The sequence below is a fragment of the Antennarius striatus genome, chromosome 4, assembly GCF_040054535.1.
Source record: "Antennarius striatus isolate MH-2024 chromosome 4, ASM4005453v1, whole genome shotgun sequence".
Classification (NCBI taxonomy): Eukaryota; Metazoa; Chordata; class Actinopteri; order Lophiiformes; family Antennariidae; genus Antennarius; species Antennarius striatus.
The window spans coordinates 19205028-19215382 of NC_090779.1; the positions used below are offsets into that span (position 1 = coordinate 19205028).

At 37.3% G+C, this 10355-nt stretch overlaps 1 protein-coding gene across 2 annotated transcripts; it reads left to right on the forward strand.

The window, feature by feature from the left end:
- The first annotated feature begins 954 nt into the window (after positions 1-954).
- Positions 955-8973, forward strand: e2f4 (E2F transcription factor 4). 2 transcript variants are annotated; one of them, XM_068312537.1, is made up of 11 exons: positions 955-1363; positions 2787-2896; positions 3069-3229; positions 5072-5116; positions 5201-5265; positions 5362-5550; positions 5770-5854; positions 6275-6421; positions 6817-6864; positions 6995-7039; positions 7130-8973. In XM_068312537.1, the coding sequence occupies exons 1-11, from the start codon at positions 1199-1201 to the stop codon at positions 7243-7245; spliced, it is 1176 nt and encodes a 391-aa protein (XP_068168638.1). In that variant the 5' UTR covers positions 955-1198; the 3' UTR covers positions 7246-8973. The 2 variants fall into 2 exon arrangements, with proteins under 2 accessions (XP_068168638.1, XP_068168639.1); XM_068312538.1 differs by lacking the exon at positions 6275-6421.
- Positions 8974-10355: the final 1382 nt, after the last annotated feature.

Below are 10355 nucleotides of genomic sequence, written 5' to 3' on the forward strand. Positions count from 1 at the left end.
ATAATAATAATAATAATAATAATAATAATAATAATAATAATAATAATAATAATAATATTAATAATAATAATAATAATGCCAAGGAAGGTGGCCGAGATCGGGTGTGAACTGGCAGTGAAGAGGTACCTACCTACCTACCTACCTATTGTTTTTATGTTTTTATTTTTTATGTATTATTTTATTAAAACTTCATCTGACTGCCATTTAAATTTATTAAAGGTCATATTTACTGATTGAAGTAACTGCAATATTTTATTTATCAATTTGATATCCTGACTAGAAATGGCATGCATTTAAAAGTTCTACTCGCAATAACAAACAAAACGGAAAAAGTGTAGGAACTCTGCACTATTGTTTTAGACAATAGTCATAATCTCCAAGCTTTTAGCTGCAAACATATTAAAATGGAGTACGAAGAAACACAGACAAATAAAAAAACCATTGTCCGAGATCTTTCGGGAGTTTCATATTCAATTGTAATAAATACATGTATAGTTAATGTAGTCCACATAATTCCATATAATGTTGAGAAGTACAGCTACAGGAGTGAGTTCCGCTCTGTGAGAAGTATCTAGCAAAGTACAAAAAATTAAATAAAATAAAATAAAATTGGTTAATTTAGCTAAATATGTCTAGAAAACGTTCTATGCCGTGTGACCGCGCACGTCTGTAGATGTGTGCGTGTGTTTTCTTCAAGTTTGAGAAGATGAGGGATTGTGTAAAAGTAGCTAACCTTTAGATTTAAATCGTTTTCTATAAAAAAAAACTTTTTAAAAGTAAAACATACATCAATTGCATTCTAGCAACCCTTAATTACAATTTAGTACAAAATGTTACTAGATAATGTCTAAGGAATTCATATATTTTTGAATACACGCCCTAAACGAATAGGGCGCTGGTGTGAAGATTTGCAGACGGTCCCTCCGATGATCGAACCGTCCCGTCATACCTCGCGTGGCCAACGGCTCTCTCCACCGAATGCTCGCTCATTGAATTGCCGTACTTAGAGTGTTTCACCCGATTTCGTCACATAATTTGGAGGAAAGCAGGCTGGACTGCCTCGTTAAACACCTGTTGTTTTCCACACTCCTCCCCGGCCCTCTATTTGTCTGACTGCGGCGGTGGGGCGCGCTTTCCTGGTCTCGCTGGCTGGGTTTGGTCGTAGAGGCAGGGGGAAGTACGGAGTTGGTCCCGAGTGATGATGGAGCTGGAGTCGGCCAGTAGCAGGGGAGAACTGGGAGCTGTGGGGGACTCCCTACAGCCACAGACTCCCAGCAGGCACGAAAAGAGCCTAGGCCTGCTCACGACCAAGTTTGTGACTTTACTACAGGAAGCAAAGGACGGAGTATTGGATCTGAAAGCGGTGAGCTTGCAGCTCAGTCTTTGTTGTTAGCTAGCACATGTCATTCTGAGCTTGCCTACTGTCGTTAGATTGCATGCACTTTTGCTAGCCTGCCTGTTAGCCTAGCCTTGCTATGTGACAGGCCAGTTTGAATGGGTAATACCCATTTCGACTTTACGAATTTTAACCATCTACTACTTCAAACCCCCCGCTTAACTCCGGTGTCACGCTATTTTGATGTTTCTCAAAATGGAGTGAAGTTTAATTACCAACTGGACCCTGAAACATTGACCAAGTTTTCATGCTCTGCCCCCTGCAGATTCAAAGTTTAAAAAGTGGGTCAGCTTTTGTTGTCACTTTTTTGAGCTAACGCTGCTGAGTCGTCACACTTCAACAACTTTTCGCTGATCAATTCACTTAACGATTTGCTTTCACAAAGCTAGTTTGTAATGATAACCAAATGTATAATCTATCAACGACAATGCATCTGCTATTCATGTACTGAAAGTTGCCTAGGCGATCGTCGTTCTAGTGAGTTGTTCTGACATTATCATGGCAACGCTCCCTCAAAGCTGTACTGATGTTTGCCGAGCAACCTGTTGGTGACTTCAAGTAAGATAAAGGCGTGGGACAGTTTTCCTGTGAAGGCGTATAACGCTATAAAAATAATACAGTCTGCATTTGGGTTGATTCCCATATCAAACAAAAAGTGCTAACATATTTTTTTTGAAGAGGAAAGTAGTTCACATTGAACATTTGTCCTGCAAAGTTTAAAAAAAAAAAAAACCCAAAATTTTTGCCTATTCATTTGTTGTGTTGTACTTACTAATGTATTGTTGACTGTAATTGTCTTCAAATAAATTGTTTGAACATGCAAAGGTAAAAAAACACTGCACTGCTGGAAACATTGTGGTAACACCTGTGGAAAACATACCATGACTCCCACAGCCAAAAAATTACAGTATATGAATACCCTGTTTTAATCTATCTATCTATCTATCTATCTATCTATCTATCTATCTATCTATCTATCTATTTATCTATCTATCTATCTATCTATCTATCTATCTATCTATCTATCTATCTATCTATCTATCTATCTATCTATCTATCTATATTAAATTAACAAATGAATTTATAAACTGCATGCCTTGTGGTTTACTGGCTTTGTCTTTCAGCATGTATGTAAGATCATTTCCATTCGCAGCGCCACATGACAGACTTATCAGCACCAGCCACATGCATATCATGAAGTTGTTAAACACCAAGAGGATGGGTTGGAAGTAAACTTTGAATGGCACTGTCCAGTGATGGGCAGTGAAACATCATGGTTTTATGTTGCAGTGCATTTTTGGTCACAGTGCATTGAACCCATTGGCAAATATAGTGTGGTCTTATTATTTAAGATCTGAATAATGTCCTCAATTTTTTTTTTGTTATTTAGGCTGCTGACACATTGGCAGTGCGGCAGAAACGCCGTATATATGATATCACTAATGTGTTGGAGGGAATTGGACTGATAGAGAAGAAATCCAAGAACAGTATTCAATGGAAGTAAGTCCGCAGCATGTGATGTCTAAAAAAAATTACTTTCTTTGCACTTGAAAAAATTGGTGCAGCTGTATCATTTATAAAATACTTTTGGAAAATGATGTATACTGTACTCTTCAATGTGAACTGTCTTTGCATGCTCTCTGTACATGACCATGTCGTGTTTGTGTTTCAGAGGTGTAGGTCCAGGCTGCAACACTAGAGAGATAGCAGATAAGCTGATTGAGCTGAAGGCAGAGCTAGATGACCTGGCTGTCAGGGAACATGAGCTGGATCAGCAAAGAGTCTGGGTCCAGCAGAGCATCAAGAATGTCACAGACGACTCTAACAACAGTCCATATCCTTCACTGCAGTGTGTTAATGTGTATGCTATACAGCTAGAAGTTCTTTTCATTGATGTACACCCTTGACGTAATAGGAATTTAACCGTTATTATTTTGGTCTCTTATATCAGTATCAATGACCTCTCCCTAAAATAATTTGTTCAGCAAGTGTGGTAATTCTTGTGGTATTTGTAGGGTAAATTTCTCAGATGTTACAAGATGTCATTAGACCCTCAGATATCATTTATGAGCATCCAACATAGACAATTTTAGTAGTACTGTACCCTTTATGAGTATTAAAATAATGTTGATGAGAAAGCTGGTGGATTTTCCCGTAATGGTCACTGATACCTGCCTTTTGTACATTCCATTATCTCAGTAAAGGTAATGGCAGCTGTTGCAGCTGAGCTGAGGGACTGTTTAACAATAACATAATTGAAACTTACACCCATTTTTTTTCATTGGGTGGGTTTTGTAATTTTGCTAGACTGGTTTAGTAAATCTGCTTAAGTCATTAAGGTTATGCAAGCCCAAAAAATAATAATGGCATTTGTTGTGCGTAGGTGTAGAGAACTAGCCAGCAAACTGCTAATTACAGTAACAGGAGTGTTGGTATGACTGATGAATTAAGTATCATGGACTGTTGCCTCATTTTGTTTTATTTTGCTGTACTTGTGTGCAGATGGTTGCTGAACTACTCTGATGAACGTTCACAAGGGAGAACTCATCAGTAGGAGTTTGTGCAGGTTATGTTGTGTAACATTACTACACTATAAGACTTGTGTAAGCAGACTCATTGTCAGCAGTCTTGCAATGCTAACAACAGAAGTGCAATGTTTATTTTACATACAACCAATTAACTGGAAAGATCTGTGCAAATACAGTAAATGATGAATTGCTTAGATTTGCTCGTTTGTTCTGTTTTTTCTTTGGTTTCTTTCCAGAAAGCATCGTCTACCTACTCAAGATGCAGGGTTAGGGTTAAACTTTTGTCATTCTGTACGGTGATACAAATGGCAAATAGAACCATGTATACACTTATGGATAACAGAGGAGCTAGCTAAGATTGCATTTCAGTTAATGAGGACACTGATAATGTTCTCATCCCACCCCGTCGCTAGCAGAAGCCTCTTGGCTAGATTTGAGGAATATTTCTGTCTGCTCTACGATAAAATATAGCTCAGTAGATGATGAAAGTACCGATATGTTCTATTATATTCTGTAGAGAACAGAAAACGTAATAGCTGATGTCTCCAAATCTGGGCAATTCCTAAAATTGTAGATGGATAATTAGCACTTCAGGTTAGAAAATGTACTTTTTTTATTTGGTGGCTCTCCTTTTGAAGATAATACGTAGTTGTACGTTATAATAACTGTGGTTTACATAATTTTTTTTTCCAGTTTGGGAAAATAAGAGATGTGTGTGAGAGCATGAGAGCATTTTAACAGGCAGGCCGACTCTTAAATGCCATTTATTGCACAATTCATTAAATTTTCTTTTTTGGATTTGAAGGAAGTAGTATTTTAAGGTGTATCTTATAATAATGAATAGAAGTCATTATTATAAGATACGCATTATTATATTATAAGGTGTATCTTAAAATAATAGAAGTCAGTAAGAAATTGTTTCAGATACGTAGGTCATCATCTGCTGTGTTCTCTCTTTAAAGTACAGTATTTGTAAGGAAATGCAATACTGTATTCCTGGTGTAGTTGTTAGTAAATGATATGGACATAGTCTTCAGTCAGCCATCGTGTCCTCAGCTATCCACCTATTCTCGAGATCAGCAAAAGATGATTTTTTCTGACATTATTTTCTGAAGCTGATCAATACTGGACCCTTAACACCCTCTTACGATGGCGTATATTAAACATGAAGACCTTTGTGGAGCTTTTAAAGGTGATTGTTTCAGATACGTGTTTTTTATCTGTCTTTTTTTTTTTTATTCCCTGCACCTGCTCATCTGCCTGTCTTTTTTCTCAGGTGATACACTCCTGGCAATTCGCGCACCCATTGGCACACAACTAGAGGTTCCCATACCAGAATCAGTAAGTTATGTATGTTTGTGAATATTGTTTGCTACTTTCATCCAGTTGTGACTCATGTCTCTGACTGGATATGTGGATATATGTGTTATTACGAAGGTCCTTAATGGACAGAGGAAGTACCAGATCCGTCTTAAGAGTTCAGCTGGGCCCATCGAGGTTTTGCTGGTCAATAAGGACCCGTCCAGTGCCTCTCCTGTTGTTTTACCAGTCCCTCCTCCAGATGATGTCCTTCAAAGCCTCCCGGCACCAACACCTACCTCTCATGCTCCCACAGCTGCCTCCCAGGTCTTCTTTTTGTTATCTATATACTAGTGTTCTTACTGGTCTTGTTGACATTCATCACAAGACTGGAATATATTTATTTAAGAGTTTTTGATGTTTGTATGACAGCTGTATTTGTAATACTATTTTTAAATGTTTGATCATCATTGGAAATTTTTTTTTAACACTAATGACTTTGTTTGACTTCCCTCAATTTCTTTCTTTCATTTTTTGATTCTCCAGCTCTCCAAAGCCGCTCTTACAACTTCTGCTAATCCTGTTCCAGCCACATCTACTGTAGTCAGTAACCAGACCGCCTCAGTAACAGGTAGGAAGGGGTCAGTTACTACTGAGTCCTGTGAGTAGTTCACTCTTGTTCATAGAATATTGATTGTTGTGTACTAATGATACTACTAATGACATGTATTCACACACACGTTGGCGTATATCTCACCTCGCCATGGCTAAAGGATAAAATCCATAATTATGGACCTTGGTTCCACATTATGCATGTTAGCACTGGAACATGGTTCCCAGGCAACGGTGGTTTGGCACTATTGCTATCACCGCCCAGGGCCAAATCTTTAGACAACGAGGCTTTTTGGTTGTCTTAAAACAATTTCATGAGTTTTATAGAATAACAGAATAAATGTCTTCTTTTTGGCAACGCACTTTACCATGAATTATTTTTGACATGCTATAATATAATGCCAAATACCAGAATTATTTTATCTCACTATAATTTCAGAAGTGACAAGCTCCACGCCACTATCCCCAACGACAGACACGCCTGCTCCACTTACTCAACAGCTACAGTCCTCTGCCTCTTTGGATGGATCTGTACCCTCATCTGCTTCTGCAGCTTTTGAACCAATTAAATCAGATCCATCTGAATGTGAGTTCTGCATGTTGCTGCATGAGCTTCTTACTCATCCCTCCTTCTCCACTCCTCTGTCACTCACTCTCTCTAAAATACAATTTTGGAAAGGCTGTTGTGAAAGATATGAAGCTCATCTCTTATCTTATTTACCCTAATATACATGCCATTAGGATCACATATGAGAGATCATTTGACTTAATTTATATGACTTCATTTTTATATATATATATATATATATATATATATATATATATATATATATATATATATATTTAACACGGTTGGTGTTAGATTGTTTTTACTTGAATGGCCATTTTCATGTCAAACTCTCAGATATATAATAGGAAATATTTACAATTGACACTGGAGTGACTACATAGCTGAAATGTTGCTGCTGTGTTTCCTTCTAGTGCTGGACTTTCCCAAAGAGCTCTCAGATATGTTTGATCCAACAAAAGGTGAAGTTATCTCGAACGGCACAAATAACGTCCCTCATTTGATTACATTTTTGTTTGCTGTTTACTCCTTTGTGTCCTGTAGACTAAAATGAATTTACCGTCATCTTGCACTTCTGTTTATCTCTAACAGAAATCATGAGTGGAGACCTGTTAGAAGACTTGATGTCATCAGAAGGTGAGACTCTTTAGAAGCAACTTAGTGAAATGAATAACATTCTTGAATGCATCTCCTATGTTTCTATGTCTCTGTCTGTTTCCTTTCCAGTATTTTCGCCTCTCCTCCGTCTGTCTCCTCCACCAAGTGACCATGACTACATATACAACTTGGATGAGACAGAAGGTCTCTGTGACCTCTTCGACATCCCCATTCTCAACCTCTGACCCCCCACCTCCCTCCAGATACTTGTCAGAATAAGAAGCAGTTTCCCCAAAAGCAAGTGAGAAGAGGTGCATGAGAAGATGCGATCTGATGAGCACTCAAGGACACCTCTGCGCCGACACTCAAGCTGAGTTCAGTCAGACAGTGGCTTGATATACAGCCTGATGAAGAAATCCACAACACAAAACATTTTACTTACTGCTTTCTTTTCAAAAGAAAAAGAGTAGGGGGAAAAATGACATCTATTTTTCAATTGTTTTATATGACAAAGCAACGTTTCGCTATCAGCTTTGCGGTATGTTCATGAGTGAACGTGTGTGCACACTTTACCAGTGTGCTGGTATGTGTCCTTGGATTTTATATTGAATGCTTTCTTAAAAGGATGTCTACAGGAAAACAACAAAACCTTTTTTCTATCAGGTAACAGAGTCATGGCAGACAAACCGAGCACAGCTTTTGTCACCTGGGAGCTGCTCATGAATGACTCGAGTCCACGCACAGCTGCTTTTATATGCACTGTCCTCGTGTACATAGAGAATATATATATTTTGTACTACAACACAGAATGGTTGATTAAATAATAGACAACATTTGTACCACCGGCAGAGCAATAGTTAGCAAATCAACAAAATGAACAGATTACAATGATCATACTCTTTGTATGAATTGGTTTTTTGTTTGTTTTAATTGTTTGTTTTTTTCTATTGGCGATTTGTCAGACTTAAAACTTTCAGTGTTGCAAATGTTTTCATTTTTGTCATATTGCAGCTACCTTGTTCTTTAACTGGTTAAATACTGGCATTTCTACACTGATGTTTGATTATTAAATCTGCCCATCATTTTCTGTTTGCCTTTGGACATTTGAACCTTGCAAATTTCTATTGGCTCAGATTTGTTACATCACTGTTATATAGCAGAGAAAGAGCTTTTATCTTCTCTCCTAAACAAATTCTGTGGCGATCGTCTTTCAGTTCTAGTGTTTGTATATAAATACCATTGTACTGAGATCACTTGTATTTAAAAGGACATGTATGTACATCTGATGTATTTTTACTGATACAATGAATATAGTCACCATGCCATAAAAAAGGCTTAATTTTGCATTCTTTTTTTGTGTATATTTGGTACATATACCTATTGAGTAGTTTTCCAGTATTTCTGTTCTTTTGGTGAATAAAATACTGCCTATAGTTTCATTTGTAATTTTCCAACGCTAATACTTTTCTCTGTGTGCAAGGGGCATGTGAGTAGCATTTCAGTCTGAGTTACTCGTCAGACCATTAAAGTATGTATTTGCCATTATTCATATTCCTGCATTTTTTTTTGTGTATGGTTCTTCCCCCAGTAATGTTTTTCTGGTATGTAGTGTGTATATCTCAACTACTTGTATAGAATAGCATTTATTTTTTTACACCTGACATTACTGCTAGTTGTTAAGGACTACATGTCATAGTTTATCTACGAGATCGGCTGCTTTAAAGCGTCCCAGTTCATTGTTGCACTTTTCACTGTGGACAGACTGGTTTAAACTCTTCCAATCCTAAATTGGTAGCCAGTTCTTGTTTTTGTTTGGTGTTGTGAGTTCCCCTAATCCTTCAGCAGAGCAGCCAGGGACTCCATCAGTTCTGGGTTAAATGTTCGCGTCTGTGCAGATGAAACTTGGTTTCACAACCTGTTTTAACATGCACACTTTTGTAAAGCTGTGGTTGCATCCAATGAAACAAAATAAACACTCTATTCTTTTTATATTGTCTGGTTTTCAGTTTAGGTGAAGTATCACATTGTTAAATTGTGATGGAAAGGGTTTCCTGTGGAACCATGTACACTCACAGTAAAGATCTGAAGGGAGTCAATGTCAACATCAGTCTCACATTTGTTTATAAAGCATAACTGGAGATTTTACAGAATGTAATTAAGTAATTTCTGTTGAAGTATTGTCGGAAGTAATCAAATCTTGAATCTTTCCTATAACCAGGACTGGAAAGGAATCTTTTAGAAATCTAAATGATCTGGATAACCACCAAAAAAGATTGCTCCCTGCCTCTGTCATATCCATCAAAGTCAGATCCTCATCTGCTTTAAGAAATACTGTTAATGGACAGAGAAATCAGCAGCAAAACTTCCTTGTAGAGATCATGTCAATTATATTTTGAAAACTTTTCCAAATGAAAGCCTGTCACTTTTACTGCATATTATATGGAGTGAGAGAATGTGGATTAAATTATAATTTCTTTATAAAAACATATAAACCTTTAAAAATCTTACATAAATCCACCAAGTACTAATGAGGTGGAGGATGAGCATGATATGATCTCTTCTGCACGCTATAGTTGCTGTGAATTAAGTACAATCTCAAGCATTGGCAAGACACAGCAAGATTTACATTTGTAAATACTTTGTAAGTACTTTTGTCAACCTTCAAATGCTGGTGGATGGCTGGGTCTTGACCTTAAAAGCTGGCTCTCCTATGATGAGGTTGTTTTCCCTTGTATACAGATCAGTGCACTTCTCATTGCATATACAACACTGCTGAGTCCGTGAAGGTCTTTCCTTTTTTCGAGTGAATGGAGAAAATCCTTCTCAGATACTCTGGCCACATACAATAAAGGATAACAGTAACTTTCTACCTTTCTTTTGTGTTGTCTCTGTTGCATGAAAAGCAGTAGTTGTAAGTCAGCCACATGTCTTCAAAGCCTCCTTAATATGCGTGTACTTCACTTTTCCATTTTGCTTTTGCAGGAACATGTCAGCCGGATATGCCTGGTGATGTTGGGTTCTGATATATGTCAGTTAGTGTCCCAGTATGTGTTGAGTAATGTAGGTTTTTAGCTCACAGTGAAGGTGTATTTCGATGCTATTGGACAGATTCACCCCGCTGATAACAGCTAATATCTTAATCATCCATATGAGAGGTGTGAATGATAGGATGGTGCAAAAAACAAACTGTGCATTTAAATGAATTCCTGAATAAATGCAATGTTACCCTCAACTCTATATTCAACAACTGACTAAACAAATGTAATGAACAAAATCCTATATTTTTTCTAAATAATTGCATTGATTCATTATGATTCATCGTGATGGCGGAACATGATGTTAATGTGAAGCTTTA